We start from the raw sequence: 20,710 nt of genomic DNA on the forward strand, positions 1-20,710 counted from the left end.
AAATCTACCGTTAAAATTATAGACTGATCCTTTCTTCGTAACTGGGCAAACGTACAAAATCAGCAGGGGATCAAATACTTTTCCCCCCACTGTATATTGTGTGTTAAACAGGTGTTGTTAGATTACCAATAGACGTTTTCTGATCACTTGGAACAATACAAACGACACTAAATTAATTATAAGCGTACCAGAGATTCTGTTGTAACGGGTTTTTTTTGGTAACGCCTTAATTACAGCAAAGACTAAAAACAGTCGGATTCATTTGTGAATGCAATTTCCGAAATGGAACGTTTTAGGCCTATTTATTTGTTAATGCTAATTATTAAAATGGTCGCTTTGTTATTTTAAAACAAAAAAAATGCTTGATTGCATTTCACATCATGAACGACTCGTAGGCTGTGTGATGACATGATCGAATGACTGATTGGTTGATACAGTAGCCTATAGAAGTATAGAAATATAGTCCTCAGTAAGTTACGGTATTCAGACTAAACAGGATGTGCTCTTAGGCCAACAACTCAATGGTGGTCATACGAGGCTGCTATACGACGCCTACTAATGATAATAAAATTAATTATTATTATAATGATCATAATGACAATAATAATAACAACAATAAGAAGCAGGTCAAGGAAAAAGGAGGGTTATTATTATAAATATAATGTTTCTGACCATTTGGAACAGTGTAAACACTCAATGGATGATAAACAATAGGAGGAAGGCTGTTCTAATGGGAAAACATGTGAAGCCTTTATCACAGCAAAGCAAAAGATTAAAGACGGATTTGTGAAGTTGTTTAACTGACATTTCGTTGCTTGAGGCTTGGTGCTATTAAAGAAACACTCAACCAGGCAACAGAAGCAGGATCTGTCTTATTTCTGTAGATCTATATGGATGATTTATAAAGTCAGGCACATTGAACAGGCTGATGATTATAGACCTAATTCACATTTTCGAACTTCTCACTTTTCTTTGACAATAAGGCAAAGAGCGTTTCCTCATCTCATTCTGCTGCTTCCTCCGCCACATTGTTCTCAACACCAATATGCTGATTAACTTTGATAATATGCTCATAGCAACACGGTCTCTAGGAAAAAGGCATCAATTCAACAGCGAACTCGTGTGTTTCAGAACCGCGGACAGCGACCACTATCCAACGCTGGAGAAAGCACATTTGTTATAAAATAATATTGTTTGTATTAGTGTTGCACCATTGTTGTTATGTAATATCACCATATACAATTTCAGTAGTACATGTCTTAGACTGATGGACTGTGCCATCCCCACGACCTCCACAATGGATCAGTCCACTCAGACAGGAGCCAATCAGACAGCGGTCTTATAAACTGATGGACTGTGCCATCCCCACGGCCTCCACAATGGATCAGTCCACTCAGACAGGAGCCAATCAGACAGCGGTCTTATAAACTGATGGACTGTGCCATCCCCACGGCCTCCACAATGGATCAGTCCGCTCAGACAGGAGCCAATCAGACAGCGGTCTTAGACTCATGGACAGGGCCATCCCCACGGCCTCCACAATGGATCAGTCCGCTCAGACAGGAGCCAATCAGACAGCGGTCTCGTACCCCATCATATGCTACTGCTCGACCTGAAGAATTCTCGGTCGATCAACAGCCTATGGACCAAACAATATCGACCAGTCGACTAAAATAGGGTCAGCCCGATATTTTAACGTTGCTAAAACGCATTTCATAGGAAAACATTTTCTCTGCAGTAAACAAGTAAACAGATTGAGATATAAATCAATAGTACCAGACGAACCTATTGAATATTCTGAGAAGAATCTGCCCAACTGTCTAAGAGTCATACATAAGTAGAAGCGTAGTTGTAGGACTCCACTATTCACCAGGAAACATCTTGACGTTTGCATTAAAGACTGAACTTGCCTGAGGCTACGAGACACAGTTCAGACTAACAAGCCACACAAAACATCTAACTAACTAAGGAAGATGAGGAAGAAGAAATTCACAATGGAATACCACTGGTCAGAAGCCTTGCTACACAGAATCCGCCAGTCTGCTTCCATCTATAACGAGCAAAACCAAATCACATCAGAGAGTGGTGTGAGTGGAATGGTGGCGAGATGGCATCACTATGTAAACTGACCAAGAGCTTTTACTAACGCTGAGCCTACATGTTTTATAGTCTACTCCATTTCCTACTCCAGTCGTCTCTCACCCTGTCGTCTCTCACCCTGTCGTCTCTCACCCTGTCGTCTCTCACCCAGTCGTCTCTCACCCTGTCGTCTCTCACCCAGTCGTCTCTCACCCTGTCGTCTCTCACCCTGTCGTCTCTCACCCAGTCGTCTCTCACCCTGTCGTCTCTCACCCTGTCGTCTCTCACCCTGTCGTCTCTCACCCAGTCGTCTCTCACCCTGTCGTCTCTCACCCTGTCGTCTCTCACCCTGTCGTCTCTCACCCTGTCGTCTCTCACCCACTCTCCTTCCACACACATCAAGCCCCGCCCTGTCACTGAGCAACCACAAGTCAACAACAACAACCGTCAGGGTCAGTCTGCACGGTCAGTCTGCACGGTCAATGCGGCAGGGACAGTCTGCACGGTCAGTCTGCAAGGTCAATGCTGCAGCGACAGTCTGCACAGTCAGTCTGCATGGTCAATGCGGCAGGGACAGTCTGCACGGTCAATGCGGCAAAGACAGTCTGCACGGTCAGTCTGCATGGTCAATGCGGCAGGGACAGTCTGCACGGTCAATGCGGCAAAGACAGTCTGCACGGTCAGTCTGCATGGTCAGTCTGCACGGTCAATGCGGCAGGGACAGTCTGCACGGTCAATGCTGCAGGGACAGTCTGCACGGTCAATGCGGCAAAGACAGTCTGCACGGTCAATGCGGCAAAGACAGTCTGCACGGTCAGTCTGCACGGTCAATGCGGCAAAGACAGTCTGCACGGTTAATGCAGCAAAGACAGTCTGCACGGTCAGTCTGCATGGTCAGTCTGCACGGTCAATGCGGCAGGGACAGTCTGCACGGTCAATGCGGCAGGGACAGTCTGCACGGTCAATGCGGCAAAGACAGTCTGCACGGTCAGTCTGCACGGTCAATGCGGCAAAGACAGTCTGCACGGTCAGTCTGCAGGGACAGTCTGCACGGTCAGTCTGCAGGGACAGTCTGCACGGTCAATGCTGCAGGGACAGTCTGCACGGTCAGTCTGCAGGGACAGTCTGCACGGTCAGTCTGCAGGGACAGTCTGCACGGTCAATGCTGCAGGGTCAGTCTGCACGGTCAATGCTGCAGGGACAGTCTGCACGGTCAATGCTGCAGGGACAGTCTGCACGGTCAATGCTGCAGGGACAGTCTGCACGGTCAGTCTGCAGGGACAGTCTGCACGGTCAGTCTGCAGGGACAGTCTGCACGGTCAATGCTGCAGGGACAGTCTGCACGGTCAGTCTGCAGGGACAGTCTGCACGGTCAGTCTGCAGGGACAGTCTGCACGGTCAGTCTGCAGGGACAGTCTGCACGGTCAGTCTGCAGGGACAGTCTGCACGGTCAATGCTGCAGGGACAGTCTGCACGGTCAGTCTGCACTATCAGTCTGCAGGGTCAGTCTGCACTATCAGTCTGCACTATCAGTCTGCAGGGTCAGTCTGCACTATCAGTCTGCACTATCAGTCTGCAGGGTCAGTCTGCGCTATTAGTCTGCGCTATCAGTCTGCGCTATCAGTCTGCACTATCAGTCTGCAGGGTCAGTCTGCAGGGTCAGTCTGCGACAACGATGCAGCTTTCCACATTGCTTTTTAATAGAAATCCACTAGCGTTTCATAATCACACTAATATTTTGTGTATCTTACTGTCTGCAAACTGCTAGTTTGTCTTTTCTTAGCAAGTTGTGGCTAAAATGAAACGCGTTTGCCGCTAATGTTAATGGCTAGTTAGCTGGCTAGCTAATGGTACTTAGCACAAACGTAGATAGCTAGCCAATAAAGCCTGATACCAGCACTGGTGCATGGTGTTTGTGCAACAGTAGATTCTAAAAATCACACAGAATAAAGCCAAGCATGAATATTTAATGAAAGATTAATTAGGGTCCACTGGGGGAGAAACAATTCTGACCAACACTTTGGTTCCTACCCTGTCACAATGTCCACTCCCTGGCTTTTTCATTTGTCGTCATGTCAAACACTGTATTCAACGTGCCCACCTATATTCCACCTTTTGATTGTTTTATATTGTTCAATGAAACTTCCAATCAGAATGGACAAAGCCCCGTTAAAAACAGGATGTGATGTCACTATAGGGTCATGCACTACTTATAATACATATTTATAACCTTCATTATTCTACAACCTCAAATAACGTCAACAAATATGGTGATATGATATTTTGGCCACATCACCCAGCCCCAATGTAAACAAGCCTGATTGTCCCCGTTTGTTTTAAGGGATCATATAACCATTATCATCAAAAGGAAAAGGCTGCTCTGTTTCTGATAGAGAACGCAGTGTGATCTAATAGAACGTTTCACTACTCTGAAGTGTCTGTCATATAGATCTGAGATTAGAAAGATCAGGAAACTATTTAACCCCTTATTTTAGGCACTAAACTATCTCCATGTACAGCTGAAGTCAGAAGTTTAAATGTATTTGGCGAAGGTGTATGTAAACTCAGTTTTTCACAATTCCTGACATTTAATCCTACTAAAAATTCCTTGACATTTCTCCAAAAAGCACGATCTTTGTCCCCATGTGCAGTTGCAAACCGTAGTCTGGCTTTTTTTATGGCGGTTTTAGAGCAGTGGCTTCTTCCTTGCTGAGCGGCCTTTCAGGTTATGTCGATATAGGACTTGTTTTACTGTGGATATAGATACTTTTGTACCCGTTTCCTCCAGCATCTTCACAAGGTCCTTTGCACTTTTCGCACCACAGTACGTTCATCTCTAGGAGACAGAACGAGTCTCCTTCCTGAGCGGTATGACGGCTGCGTGATCCCATGGTGTTTATACTTGCGTACTATTGTTTGTACAGATGAACGTGGTACCTTCAGGCGTTTGGAAATTGCTCCCAAGGATGAACCAGACTTGTGGATGTTTACAATTTCTTTTCTTTTGATTTTCCCATGTCAAGTAAAGAGGCACTGAGTTTGAAGGTAGGCCTTGAGTACACCTCCAATTGACTCAAATGATGTCAATTAGCCTATCAGAAGCTTCTAAAGCCATGACATAATTTTCTGGAATTTTCCAAGCTGTTTAAAGGCACAGTCAACTTAGTGTATGTAAACTTCTGACCCACTGGAATTGTGATACAGTGAATTATAAGTGAAATAATCTGTCTGTAAACAATTGTTGGAAAAATGACTTGTGTCATGCACAAAGTAGATGTCCTAACCGACTTGCCAAAACTATAGTTTGTTAACAAGAAATGTGTGGAGTGGTTTAAAAACGAGTTTTAATGACGCCAACCTAAGTGTATGTAAACTTCCATTCATTTTCTTTTTTAAACTGGTACCCGGCTACCTTCAGCTTTAGTCTTGTGAGGCTTGTGGGAGTTTAGACTTGACTTCATACAGGACGGCAACATGGGACTAAGGAATAGTACAGTCTCCTAGGATCATGACTTTCCTCCCTGTAGCTGTCCTCCCCGCTCCGTCTCCTCCGTCTCCTCCCCGCTCCGTCTCCTCCCCGTCCTCCCTGCTCCTCCCTGCTCCGTCTCCTCCCCGTCCTCCCCGCTCCGTCTCCTCCGTCTCCTCCCCGCTCCGTCTCCTCCCCGTCCTCCCTGCTCCGTCTCGTCCCCGCTCCGTCTCCTCCCCGTCCTCCCCGCTCCGTCTCCTCCCCGTCCTCCCTGCTCCGTCTCGTCCCCGCTCCGTCTCCTCCCCGTCCTCCCCGCTCCGTCTCCTCCCCGTCCTCCGTCTCGTCCCCGCTCCGTCTCGTCCCCGCTCCTCCCTGTCCTTCCCGCTCCGTCTCGTCCCCGCTCCTCCCTGTCCTTCCCGCTCCGTCTTGTCCCCGCTCCTCCCTGTCCTTCCCGCTCCGTCTTGTCCCCGCTCCGTCTCCTCCCCGTCCTCCCAGCTCATCAGCCTACAGTATGTGCATCCCAAATGGCACCCTCAAAAGTTAAAAGTAGTGCACTATGTAGGGAATAGGGTGTCATTTGGGCCGCAAGGGCAGTAATGAGTCCTACATGATTTATCCATGTCTCTGTCAGTCTAATCAGCCAGGTATCTACTGTTCCCAGCAGACCTCCACAGTCTAATCAGCCAGGTATCTACTGTTCCCAGCAGACCTCCACAGTCTAATCAGCCAGGTATCTACTGTTCCCAGCAGACCTCCACAGTCTAATCAGCCAGGTATCTACTGTTCCCAGCAGACCTCCACAGTCTAATCAGCCAGGTATCTACTGTTCCCAGCAGACCTCCACGGTGCTGTGCCCACATAGGTGCTAAAGGAAAACTCTGATTAATGACAGCTAATAGCAGCCTGGTAACAACACATCCACACTCCATTTAAAGTAATGAACTGCCCACCGCCGGGCTGAATACAATATTGATTCTTTCCTTCCCTCCTCCTCCACTGGAACCCGCCACAATATCACAATAGAAACAACGTATGGTACTAGTGGACGCTATATCTGTTAAAGGGATATCTATAGCTTTTAAAGGGATATCTATATCTTTTAAAGGGATATCTATATCTTTTAAAGGGATATCTATATCTTTTAAAGGGATATCTATACATTTTAAAGGGATATCTATACATTTTAAAGGGATATCTATATCTTTTAAAGGGATATCTATATCTTTTAAAGGGATATCTATACCTTTTAAAGGGATATCTATATCTTTTAAAGGGATATCTATATCTTTTAAAGGGATATCTATATCTTTTAAAGGGAAGGATCTGCCGTAGCAGAAAGGGTGGTCTTTTCAGTACAGCCTGAGCAAATAGCAGGGACAAAATCTTACTGTAGACAATGTGAAAATAACAAATAATATCTAATGTTATTAGCATAACCAGCCATGGTGGAACAATATTCTAATGCAAACCAATCTCAAGAGGCTGGTTGGGTTAAAAGAGGAAGTCAAATTTCAGATTGGACCTTGTGTGCAATTGACTAATAAAGAGATCTTCACTTTAAAAAGAGGAACAACGGAATCTTGTCCGTCCCGTTCGTGCGATGCGACGCCACGGCTGAATAAAAAGTTTCAATAATTCCATTACTTTTCATCAAGTGTACTTTAGGCTAAAGAGGTAAAACTGGATCTGTGTCTGAATAATAATAAATGACTGACGCAGTACATAAGACCCGCGTCCCAAATGGCAGCCTATTCCCACATGGCCCTGGTCAAAACTAGTGCACTACATAGGGGATAGGATGCCATTTGGGACGCAAAAGGAGGCTGGAAGGGACACGGTGTTGGATGATTGTTCCGTCCACATCGGTAGACAGCGACAGAGTCCTCTCTCCCGCCTTTCCATCCATTAACTAATGGAATTCATGACATTTTCCGAATTCCACCAATAAAGACTACAGACACGGTGAAACCTGTTTACAATCCTCCTTCCGTCTCTCCCTCCTCCCCCCTCTCTCCCTCCTCCCCCCTCTCTCCCCCCTTCCCCCTCTCTCCCCCCTCCCCTCTTCTAGCAGTTGATGTTTAAGGTCTATAATAGACAACAGTCTTTAATAAATTGAAAACGTAGTGAACTGCATGTGTTGGAATCAACTTTAACTGGGGGGGTAATAGGTTTATGAGCACGCATACTCATCAGTCCTAGACTGAAGAGACACCTTGGTAGAGCAGCACAGAAACCTCAGGGGCACAATGATGTGTATTGCAATCAAACGCTCTCTCTCTCTCAGGGTCATTTTGATACACAATCTAAACTTTTTAAATTAGTACATTTCCCTGCGGTCACTTAGCAACAGTAATGCCACTTTGGAATAGAAAAAGTAACGTTTTTTTTAGACGAGTAAAGAAATATTGTCTTTAGATTACTATTAAAGAAGCATTGTGAGCCTCATAGTCTAGATTAGAAGGAGTCGTAAAAATCATGCCTCCAGGTCAGAACCCTACAGCGGGGTAACAGGTCAGAACCCTCCAGCGGGGTAACAGGTCAGAACCCTCCAGCGGGGTAACAGGTCAGAACCCTCCAGCGGGGTAACAGGTCAGAACCCTCCAGCGGGGTAACAGGTCAGAACCCTCCAGCGGGGTAACAGGTCAGAACCCTCCAGCGGGGTAACAGGTCAGAACCCTCCAGCGGGGTAACAGGTCAGAACCCTACAGCGGGGTAACAGGTCAGAACCCTCCAGCGGGGTAACAGGTCAGAACCCTCCAGCGGGGTAACAGGTCAGAACCCTCCAGCGGGGTAACAGGTCAGAACCCTACAGCGGGGTAACAGGTCAGAACCCTCCAGCGGGGTAACAGGTCAGAACCCTCCAGCGGGGTAACAGGTCAGAACCCTCCAGCGGGGTAACAGGTCAGAACCCTACAGCGTGGTAACAGGTCAGAACCCTCCAGCGGGGTAACAGGTCAGAACCCTCCAGCGGGGTAACAGGTCAGAACCCTACAGCGTGGTAACAGGTCAGAACCCTACAGCGTGGTAACAGGTCAGAACCCTACAGCGTGGTAACAGGTCAGAACCCTACAGCGTGGTAACAGGTCAGAACCCTACAGCGTGGGGTAACAGGTCAGAACCCTCCAGCGTGGGGTAACAGGTCAGAACCCTCCAGCGGGGTAACAGGTCAGAACCCTACAGCGGGGTAACAGGTCAGAACCCTCCAGCGGGGTAACAGGTCAGAACCCTCCAGCGGGGTAACAGGTCAGAACCCTACAGCGGGGTAACAGGTCAGAACCCTCCAGCGGGGTAACAGGTCAGAACCCTACAGCGGGGTAACAGGTCAGAACCCTACAGCGTGGGGTAACAGGTCAGAACCCTCCAGCGTGGGGTAACAGGTCAGAACCCTCCAGCGTGGGGTAACAGGTCAGAACCCTACAGCGGGGTAACAGGTCAGAACCCTACAGCGTGGTAACAGGTCAGAACCCTACAGCGTGGGGTAACAGGTCAGAACCCTACAGCGGGGTAACAGGTCAGAACCCTCCAGCGGGGTAACAGGTCAGAACCCTACAGCGGGGTAACAGGTCAGAACCCTACAGCGTGGGGTAACAGGTCAGAACCCTACAGCGTGGGGTAACAGGTCAGAACCCTACAGCAGGGTAACAGGTCAGAACCCTACAGCGGGGTAACAGGTCAGAACCCTACAGCGGGGTAACAGGTCAGAACCCTACAGCGGGATAACAGGTCAGAACCCTACAGCGGGATAACAGGTCAGAACCCTACAGCGGGGTAACAGGTCAGAACCCTACAGCGGGGTAACAGGTCAGAACCCTACAGCGTGGGGTAACAGGTCAGAACCCAACAGCGTGGGGTAACAGGTCAGAACCCTACAGCGGGATAACAGGTCAGAACCCTACAGCGGGATAACAGGTCAGAACCCTCCAGCGGGGTAACAGGTCAGAACCCTACAGCGGGGTAACAGGTCAGAACCCTCCAGCGTGGTAACAGGTCAGAACCCTACAGCGGGATAACAGGTCAGAACCCTACAGCGGGGTAACAGGTCAGAACCCTACAGCGGGATAACAGGTCAGAACCCTACAGCGGGATAACAGGTCAGAACCCTACAGCGGGTAACAGGTCAGAACCCTACAGCGGGGTAACAGGTCAGAACCCTACAGCGGGATAACAGGTCAGAACCCTACAGCGGGATAACAGGTCAGAACCCTACAGCGGGATAACAGGTCAGAACCCTACAGCGGGATAACAGGTCAGAACCCTACAGCGGGGTAACAGGTCAGAACCCTACAGCGGGGTAACAGGTCAGAACCCTACAGCGGGATAACAGGTCAGAACCCTACAGCGGGGTAACAGGTCAGAACCCTACAGCGGGGTAACAGGTCAGAACCCTACAGCGGGGTAAAAGGTCAGAACCCTACAGCGGGATAACAGGTCAGAACCCTCCAGTGGAGTAACAGGTCAGAACCATTAATGAACCGCTGACAGCTACAGAACCAAAGGACTCTGCAAGGAGACAGGTAAATAAATAAAAAAGCCCCATTTAAAATGCTTGGTGTTATAAGGTGATCAACATGTATTTTAATACAGTGGTCTACTCCCCCTTCCACTGCCTGCAGCTCTCCTTCTCTGTGTGCACTGCATTAAACAGGTACCAGGAGCCTGCAACCAACGGCAACAAACAGGAGGAAAAATATCACCTATTATTTCATTATTCCAAAACGTATTTACGGTTGCTGGGCGGGCTGCGGCGGAGGCCCTCCTGCTGAGAGTTGTGTCATGTTTGTGATACAGGAGCGGGGAAGCAGTGGGACGCTCTTCACGATAGGCATCAAACAATTAAAAAAGGCGGAGGGGGGGGGGGGGAAGAGGAGGAGACCTGGGGCAGTGCTGCTGGAGATGTAATACATATTAATGAGTCCCAGCATGGTGTGTTGCTCTGCTCTGAACCCCGACACCATGGGGGAGGGAGGGGGAGGCTGGCGGAGAAGGGGGGAGAGAGGGGGAGTTTCATTTTTTTATTTCACTAGACAAGTCAATTGAAAACAAATTCTTATTTTACGATGACGGCCTAGCCCGGGACAAACCCTCCCCTAACCCGGACGACGCTGGGCCAAATTGTGCACCGCCCTATGGGACCTCCGATCACGGCCGGTTGTGATACATCCCGGGATCGAACCAGGGTCTGTAGTGACGCCTCTAGCACTGAGATGCAGTGCCTTAGACCGCTGTGCCACTCGGGAGGTACAGAGACATATGGGGGGGGGGACATTGTAAGGGGAAAGAAAGTGGGCAATTAGCCTTTACAGGTGGGCTATTAGCCTTTACAGGTGGGCAATTAGCCTGTACAGGTGGGCTATTAGCCTTTACAGGTGGGCTATTAGCCTTTACAGGTGGCCAATTAGCCTGTACAGGTGGGCTATTAGCCTTTACAGGTGGGCTATTAGCCTTTACAGGTGGGCAATTAGCCTTTACAGGTGGGCAATTAGCCTTTACAGGTGGGCTACAGTAGTTAAAATACAAGCTGTGGTTGGAGGACACAGGTCAGTCCAAACCCAGGAAGTACTGAGATCAGGTCAGTCCAGACCCAGGAAGTACTGAGATCAGGTCAGTCCAGACCCAGGAAGTACTGAGATCAGGTCAGTCCAGACCCAGGAAGTACTGAGATCAGGTCAGTCCAGACCCAGGAAGTACTGAGATCAGGTCAGTCCAGACCCAGGAAGTACTGAGATCAGGTCAGTCCAAACCCAGGAAGTACTGAGATGAGGTCAGTCCAGACCCAGGAAGTACTGAGACCAGGTCGGTCCAGACCCAGGAAGTACTGTGATTAGGTCAGTCCAGAGTCCAGACGAGTAGTGAGATAAGGAACCTGACAGGGTTGAACAAGTGTGTGTGTCCTACCTGACAGGGTTGAACAAGTGTGTGTGTCCTACCTGACAGGGTTGAACAAGTGTGTGTGTCCTACCTGACAGGGTTGAACAAGTGTGTGTGTCCTACCTGACAGGGTTGAACAAGTGTGTGTGTCCTACCTGACAGGGTTGAACAAGTGTGTGTGTCCTACCTGACAGGGTTGAACAAGTGTGTGTGTTCTACCTGACAGGGTTGAACAAGTGTGTGTGTCCTACCTGACAGGGTTGAACAAGTGTGTGTGTCCTACCTGACAGGGTTGAACAAGTGTGTGTGTCCTACCTGACAGGGTTGAACAAGTGTGTGTGTCCTACCTGACAGGGTTGAACAAGTGTGTGTGTCCTACCTGACAGGGTTGAACAAGTGTGTGTGTCCTACCTGACAGGGTTGAACAAGTGTGTGTGTCCTACCTGACAGGGTTAAACATGTGTGTGTGTCCTACCTGACAGGGTTAAACATGTGTGTGTGTCCTACCTGACAGGGTTGAACATGTGTGTGTGTCCTACCTGACAGGGTTGAACATGTGTGTGTGTCCTACCTGACAGGGTTGAACATGTGTGTGTGTCCTACCTGACAGGGTTGAACATGTGTGTGTGTCCTACCTGACAGGGTTGAACATGTGTGTGTGTCCTACCTGACAGGGTTGCTGGTGAGGGAGACACGGAGAGAGTCCAGACAGGCCATGAGGCGTTCCTCAGTCACCCCTGACTTCAGCTCCACCAGGAACTCCTGAGGGGAAATCTGATGACTGCTACAGACACTGCCCTGGAGGGGGGGAGAGGAGAGGAGAGGGGTGGTGAGAGGAGAGGAGAGGAGGGAGGAGAGGAGAGGAGAGGAGAGGAGGAGAGGAGGGAGGAGAGAGAGGAGGGAGGAGAGGAGACGAGAGAGAGAGAGAGGAGAGGAGAGGAGAGGAGGGAGGTGAGAGGAGAGGAGGGAGGTGAGAGGAGAGGAGAGGAGAGAGGAGAGGAGGGAGGAGAGGAGGGAGGAGAGGAGGGAGGAGTGGTGAGAGGAGAGGAGGGAGGAGTGGTGAGAGGAGAGGAGGGAGGAGTGGTGAGAGGAGGAGGGAGGAGTGGTGAGAAGAGAGGAGTGGTGAGAAGAGAGGAGTGGTGAGAGGAGGGAGGAAAGGAGGGAGGAAAGGAGGGAGGAGAGGAGAGAGGAGAGGAGAGAGGAGAGGAGGGAGGAGAGGAGGGAGGAGAGGAGGGAGGAGAGAAGAGGACACAGGATTAATACAGGATTTTCAAAGGACACACAAACAACCAGACACAAGGACAAACAGACACAGACAAACCCCTACAACAAAAACTATCCAAATTAAAACACACACACTTACAAAACACCCAGAAACACCCAGAAACAATTCATACAAAACATTTTTTCCTCAACAAATATTGAGCATGACATTCTCTCCGGAATGTGTTCCCTTCAGGATCGGATCCTTTATTTTCAATTTTCGCCTAAAATGACCCAAATCTAACTGCCCATTCGAAAGGAAACACTTTGAAGTTTGTGGAAATGTGAATCTAATGTAGGAGAATATAACACAATAGATCTGGTAGAAGAAAATACAATGAAAAAACAAGCTTTATTTAAAAAAAATGTATCATCTTTGAAATGAAAGAGAAAGGCCATAATGTATTATTCAAGCCCAGGAGCAATACCAATCCTGTAGAGGTTAAACGCTAACGTTAAATATGTAAATCTTCTCTCTCCAAGCCACAGAAACACCAAGAGATCGTCCAAACTGGAACCCTATTCCCTACCCAGTGCTCTACTATAAACCAGTCTCTGGTCCACTGGTGAATTATATACACTATATAGTGAATAGCGGGCCACTAGGGACGCAGGCTAAGAGATCACACGTATTACCCTGTATGTGTATTCCGCATGACAAACCAAAACTACTAAAAACTACTGAAACCCTGTCCTGTTAGCAGTTAAAACTACTGAAACCCTGTCCTGTTAGCAGTTAAAACTACTGAAACCCTGTCCTGTTAGCAGTTAAAACTACTGAAACCCTGTCCTGTTAGCAGTTAAAACTACTGAAACCCTGTCCTGTTAGCAGTTAAAACTACTCTAAAACCCTGTCCTGTTAGCAGTTAAAACTACTGAAACCCTGTCCTGTTAGCAGTTAAAACTACTGAAACCCTGTCCTGTTAGCAGTTAAAACTACTCTGAAACCCTGTCCTGTTAGCAGTTAAAACTACTCTGAAACCCTGTCCTGTTAGCAGTTAAAACTACTGAAACCCTGTCCTGTTAGCAGTTAAAACTACTGAAACCCTGTCCTGTTAGCAGTTAAAACTACTGAAACCCTGTCCTGTTAGCAGTTAAAACTACTCTGAAACCCTGTCCTGTTAGCAGTTAAAACTACTGAAACCCTGTCCTGTTAGCAGTTAAAACTACTCTAAAACCCTGTCCTGTTAGCAGTTAAAACTACTCTGAAACCCTGTCCTGTTAGCAGTTAAAACTACTCTAAAACCCTGTCCTGTTAGCAGTTAAAACTACTCTGAAACCCTGTCCTGTTAGCAGTTAAAACTACTCTGAAACCCTGTCCTGTTAGCAGATAAAACTACTCTGAAACCCTGTCCTGTTAGCAGTTAAAACTACTCTGAAACCCTGTCCTGTTAGCAGTTAAAACTACTCTGAAACCCTGTCCTGTTAGCAGTTAAAACTACTCTGAAACCCTGTCCTGTTAGCAGTTAAAACTACTGAAACCCTGTCCTGTTAGCAGTTAAAACTACTGAAACCCTGTCCTGTTAGCAGTTAAAACTACTCTAAAACCCTGTCCTGTTAGCAGTTAAAACTACTCTAAAACCCTGTCCTGTTAGCAGTTAAAACTACTCTGAAACCCTGTCCTGTTAGCAGTTAAAACTACTCTGAAACCCTGTCCTGTTAGCAGTTAAAACTACTCTAAAACCCTGTCCTGTTAGCAGTTAAAACTACTGAAACCCTGTCCTGTTAGCAGTTAAAACTACTGAAACCCTGTCCTGTTAGCAGTTAAAACTACTCTGAAACCCTGTCCTGTTAGCAGTTAAAACTACTCTGAAACCCTGTCCTGTTAGCAGTTAAAACTATTGAAACCCTGTCCTGTTAGCAGTTAAAACTACTCTAAAACCCTGTCCTGTTAGCAGTTAAAACTACTCTGAAACCCTGTCCTGTTAGCAGTTAAAACTACTCTGAAACCCTGTCCTGTTAGCAGTTAAAACTACTCTAAAACCCTGTCCTGTTAGCAGTTAAAACTACTCTGAAACCCTGTCCTGTTAGCAGTTAAAACTACTCTAAAACCCTGTCCTGTTAGCAGTTAAAACTACTGAAACCCTGTCCTGTTAGCAGTTAAAACTACTCTGAAACCCTGTCCTGTTAGCAGTTAAAACTACTCTGAAACCCTGTCCTGTTAGCAGTTAAAACTACTGAAACCCTGTCCTGTTAGCAGTTAAAACTACTGAAACCCTGTCCTGTTAGCAGTTAAAACTACTGAAACCCTGTCCTGTTAGCAGTTAAAACTACTGAAACCCTGTCCTGTTAGCAGTTAAAACTACTGAAACCCTGTCCTGTTAGCAGTTAAAACTACTCTAAAACCCTGTCCTGTTAGCAGTTAAAACTACTGAAACCCTGTCCTGTTAGCAGTTAAAACTACTGAAACCCTGTCCTGTTAGCAGTTAAAACTACTGAAACCCTGTCCTGTTAGCAGTTAAAACTACTGAAACCCTGTCCTGTTAGCAGTTAAAACTACTGAAACCCTGTCCTGTTAGCAGTTAAAACTACTGAAACCCTGTCCTGTTAGCAGTTAAAACTACTGAAACCCTGTCCTGTTAGCAGTTAAAACTACTCTAAAACCCTGTCCTGTTAGCAGTTAAAACTACTGAAACCCTGTCCTGTTAGCAGTTAAAACTACTCTGAAACCCTGTCCTGTTAGCAGTTAAAACTACTCTGAAACCCTGTCCTGTTAGCAGTTAAAACTACTGAAACCCTGTCCTGTTAGCAGTTAAAACTACTCTAAAACCCTGTCCTGTTAGCAGTTAAAACTACTGAAACCCTGTCCTGTTAGCAGTTAAAACTACTGAAACCCTGTCCTGTTAGCAGTTAAAACTACTGAAACCCTGTCCTGTTAGCAGTTAAAACTACTGAAACCCTGTCCTGTTAGCAGTTAAAACTACTGAAACCCTGTCCTGTTAGCAGTTAAAACTACTGAAACCCTGTCCTGTTAGCAGTTAAAACTACTCTGAAACCCTGTCCTGTTAGCAGTTAAAACTACTCTGAAACCCTGTCCTGTTAGCAGTTAAAACTACTCTAAAACCCTGTCCTGTTAGCAGTTAAAACTACTGAAACCCTGTCCTGTTAGCAGTTAAAACTACTCTGAAACCCTGTCCTGTTAGCAGTTAAAACTACTGAAACCCTGTCCTGTTAGCAGTTAAAACTACTCTGAAACCCTGTCCTGTTAGCAGTTAAAACTACTCTAAAACCCTGTCCTGTTAGCAGTTAAAACTACTGAAACCCTGTCCTGTTAGCAGTTAAAACTACTCTGAAACCCTGTCCTGTTAGCAGTTAAAACTACTCTGAAACCCTGTCCTGTTAGCAGTTAAAACTACTCTGAAACCCTGTCCTGTTAGCAGTTAAAACTACTGAAACCCTGTCCTGTTAGCAGTTAAAACTACTGAAACCCTGTCCTGTTAGCAGTTAAAACTACTGAAACCCTGTCCTGTTAGCAGTTAAAACTACTGAAACCCTGTCCTGTTAGCAGTTAAAACTACTCTAAAACCCTGTCCTGTTAGCAGTTAAAACTACTGAAACCCTGTCCTGTTAGCAGTTAAAACTACTGAAACCCTGTCCTGTTAGCAGTTAAAACTACTGAAACCCTGTCCTGTTAGCAGTTAAAACTACTGAAACCCTGTCCTGTTAGCAGTTAAAACTACTGAAACCCTGTCCTGTTAGCAGTTAAAACTACTGAAACCCTGTCCTGTTAGCAGTTAAAACTACTGAAACCCTGTCCTGTTAGCAGTTAAAACTACTCTGAAACCCTGTCCTGTTAGCAGTTAAAACTACTCTGAAACCCTGTCCTGTTAGCAGTTAAAACTACTCTGAAACCCTGTCCTGTTAGCAGTTAAAACTACTGAAACCCTGTCCTGTTAGCAGTTAAAACTACTCTAAAACCCTGTCCTGTTAGCAGCTAAAACTACTGAAACCCTGTCCTGTTAGCAGTTAAAACTACTCTAAAACCCTGTCCTGTTAGCAGTTAAAACTACTGAAACCCTGTCCTGTTAGCAGTTAAAACTACTCTAAAACCCTGTCCTGTTAGCAGTTAAAACTACTGAAACCCTGTCCTGTTAGCAGTTAAAACTACTCTAAAACCCTGTCCTGTTAGCAGTTAAAACTACTCTGAAACCCTGTCCTGTTAGCAGTTAAAACTACTCTGAAACCCTGTCCTGTTAGCAGTTAAAACTACTGAAACCCTGTCCTGTTAGCAGTTAAAACTACTCTAAAACCCTGTCCTGTTAGCAGTTAAAACTACTGAAACCCTGTCCTGTTAGCAGTTAAAACTACTCTGAAACCCTGTCCTGTTAGCAGTTAAAACTACTCTGAAACCCTGTCCTGTTAGCAGTTAAAACTACTGAAACCCTGTCCTGTTAGCAGTTAAAACTACTGAAACCCTGTCCTGTTAGCAGTTAAAACTACTCTGAAACCCTGTCCTGTTAGCAGTTAAAACTACTCTAAAACCCTGTCCTGTTAGCAGTTAAAACTACTGAAACCCTGTCCTGTTAGCAGTTAAAACTACTAAAACCCTGTCCTGTTAGCAGTTAAAACTACTCTAAAACCCTGTCCTGTTAGCAGTTAAAACTACTCTAAAACCCTGTCCTGTTAGCAGTTAAAACTACTGAAACCCTGTCCTGTTAGCAGTTAAAACTACTCTAAAACCCTGTCCTGTTAGCAGTTAAAACTACTCTAAAACCCTGTCCTGTTAGCAGTTAAAACTACTCTAAAACCCTGTCCTGTTAGCAGTTAAAACTACTCTAAAACCCTGTCCTGTTAGCAGTTAAAACTACTCTGAAACCCTGTCCTGTTAGCAGTTAAAACTACTCTAAAACCCTGTCCTGTTAGCAGTTAAAACTACTGAAACCCTGTCCTGTTAGCAGTTAAAACTACTCTAAAACCCTGTCCTGTTAGCAGTTAAAACTACTGAAACCCTGTCCTGTTAGCAGTTAAAACTACTCTAAAACCCTGTCCTGTTAGCAGTTAAAACTACTCTGAAACCCTGTCCTGTTAGCAGTTAAAACTACTGAAACCCTGTCCTGTTAGCAGTTAAAACTACTGAAACCCTGTCCTGTTAGCAGTTAAAACTACTGAAACCCTGTCCTGTTAGCAGATAAAACTACTCTGAAACCCTGTCCTGTTAGCAGTTAAAACTACTCTGAAACCCTGTCCTGTTAGCAGTTAAAACTACTCTAAAACCCTGTCCTGTTAGCAGTTAAAACTACTCTAAAACCCTGTCCTGTTAGCAGTTAAAACTACTCTAAAACCCTGTCCTGTTAGCAGATGCAAATTGGTGTTGTGTTCAGCAAGAGTTACTGCGTAATTAATACATTATTTTACAAAATGGCATTTCATATTGGAACAACTGGCAATCAGTAAGAGTTGGAAAAATATCCTCCAGAACAAAACACACTGCAAACGTTATACCCATTAGATATTCAAATAGTTATTTCACAAGCTGTTAGAATATTTGTCTGTTTCAAGTTCATTTTTTATGACTATTTGTTCATACAGTTCATATAATAATGCATTACCCTTTCCCCCCCTCTTCCTTCATCTTGGATGTTTGTTGCTGTTCGGTCTTATTTTCAGAGTACCTCAAAATGAATCCACAGAATCAGTGAGGGGACGGTGTTGAATAATGGGGTTGGATGGAGACTGGACCAAACCAGTCGGACTGTATGGCTGGTGGTCAATGGAGACCAGAGGTTCAGTCTGCTATTTTTGATTGGAACAAAGAAAACATCTCCCCGTCTCTCTCTCTTCTGATTGGAACAAAGAAAACATCTCCCCGTCTCTCTCTCTTCTGATTGGAACAAAGAAAACATCTCCCCGTCTCTCTCTCTTCTGATTGGAACAAAGAAAACATCTCCCCGTCTCTCTCTCTTCTGATTGGAACAAAGAAAACATCTCCCCGTCTCTCTCTCTTCTGATTGGAACAAAGAAAACATCTCCCCGTCTCTCTCTCTTCTGATTGGAACAAAGAAAACATCTCCCCGTCTCTCTCTCTTCTGATTGGAACAAAGAAAACATCTCCCCGTCTCTCTCTCTTCTGATTGGAACAAAGAAAACATCTCCCCGTCTCTCTCTCTTCTGATTGGAACAAAGAAAACATCTCCCCGTCTCTCTCTCTTCTGATTGGAACAAAGAAAACATCTCCCCGTCTCTCTCTCTTCTGATTGGAACAAAGAAAACATCTCCCCGTCTCTCTCTCTTCTGATTGGAACAAAGAAAACATCTCCCTGTCTCTCTCTCTTCTGATTGGAACAAAGAAAACATCTCCCCGTCTCTCTCTCTTCTGATTGGAACAAAGAAAACATCTCCCCGTCTCTCTCTCTTCTGATTGGAACAAAGAAAACATCTCCCCGTCTCTCTCTCTTCTGATTGGAACAAAGAAAACATCTCCCCGTCTCTCTCTCTTCTGATTGGAACAAAGAAAACATCTCCCCGTCTCTCTCTCTTCTGATTGGAACAAAGAAAACATCTCCCTGTCTCTCTCTCTTCTGATTGGAACAAAGAAAACATCTCCCCGTCTCTCTCTCTTCTGATTGGAACAAAGAAAACATCTCCCCGTCTCTCTCTCTTCTGATTGGAACAAAGAAAACATCTCCCTGTCTCTCTTTCTTTCCCTCCCTCTCTCAGGGATCTTTCTGCTATAGAGTATTTTCGGGACGCCTAAGACCAAAATGTAAAAATAAATAACAATACGTAAAGTATTTCGACTTTTTCCCACTTTATTACGTTACAGCCTTATTCTAAAATGGAAATATCACATTTACATAAGTATTCAGACTCTTTACACAGTACTTTGTTGAAGCAATTCTGGCAGCGATTACAGCCTCGAGACTTCTTGAGCCTTCAAACTTGTTCCATTTAATAATGAAGGCCTCCTGTGGTCATGGGGACCTTCAATGACTGCAGACCTTTTGTTGGTCCCCTTCCCCAGATCTGTGCCTCGACACAATGGTGTTTTCAGAGATCTTCATAAACAATTCCTTCCACCTCATGGCTTGGTTTTTGTTCTGACATGCACTGTCAACTGTGGGAGCTTATATAGACAGGTGCGTGCCTTTCCAAATCATGTCCAATCAATTTAAATTTACCACAGGTGGACTCCAACCAAGTTCTAGAAACATCTCAAGGATGATCAATGGAAACAGGATGCACCTGAGCTCAACTTCTAGTCTCATAGCAAAGTGTCTGAATACTTACATAAATAAGGTATTTATATTTGATTCCTTTGCAAAAATATCTAAAAACCTGCTTTTGCTTTGTCAGTGTGATTTTTTTAAATATTAGTATTTAGTATTTAATCCATTTTAGAATAAGACAAACATAAAATGTGGAAAATGGGAAGGGGTCTGAATACTTTCCCGAACGCACGATCGATCGACACACTGAACAAAAATATAAACGCAACATGTAAAGTGTTGGTCCCATGTTTCATGAGCAGAAATTAAAAAAATCCCAGAAATCTTCCCTACAGATGAAAGCTTATTTCTCTCAAAATGTTGTGCACAAATATGTCTACATTCCTGTTAGAGAGCATTTCTCCTTCGCCAAGATAATCCATCCACCTGACAGGTGTGGCATATCAACAAGCTGATTAAAAAGCACCTTGTGCTGGGGCCAATAAAAGGTCACTAAAATGTGCAGTTTTATCGCAACACAATGCCACAGATGTCTCAAGATTTGAGGGAGCATGCAATTGGCATGCTGACTGCAGGAATGTCCACCAGAGCTGTTGCCAGAGAATTTAACGTTCATTTCTCTACCATAAGCCGCCTCCAAAAACATTTTAGAGAATTTGTCAGTACGTTTCAACCGGCCTCACAACCACAGACCAAGTGTAACCATGCCAACCCAGGACCTCCACATCCGTCTTCTTCACCTGCGGGATCGTCTGGGCGGATTGCTGAGGAGTATTTCTGTCTCTAATAAGGCCCTTTTGTGGGGGAAAACTCATTCTGATTGGCTGGGCCTGGCTTCCAAGTAGGTGGGCCTATGACCTCCCAGGCC

General features: G+C 45.7%; 1 protein-coding gene across 1 annotated transcript in view; it reads right to left on the minus strand.

Annotated features, from left to right (window-relative positions):
* Positions 1 to 20,710, minus strand: part of LOC106574944 (protein diaphanous homolog 3) — a gene marked incomplete at its 3' end in the record, with an annotated part of 688,081 nt that overhangs the window by 502,601 nt on the left and 164,770 nt on the right. Inside the window, exon 5 of the mRNA XM_045698420.1 lies at positions 12,081 to 12,211. Within this exon, the coding sequence (XP_045554376.1) occupies positions 12,081 to 12,211 (131 nt within the window). The remainder of the gene's footprint in view (positions 1 to 12,080; positions 12,212 to 20,710) is intronic.

This window comes from Salmo salar, chromosome ssa16 (assembly GCF_905237065.1).
Source record: "Salmo salar chromosome ssa16, Ssal_v3.1, whole genome shotgun sequence".
NCBI lineage: Eukaryota > Metazoa > Chordata > Actinopteri > Salmoniformes > Salmonidae > Salmo > Salmo salar.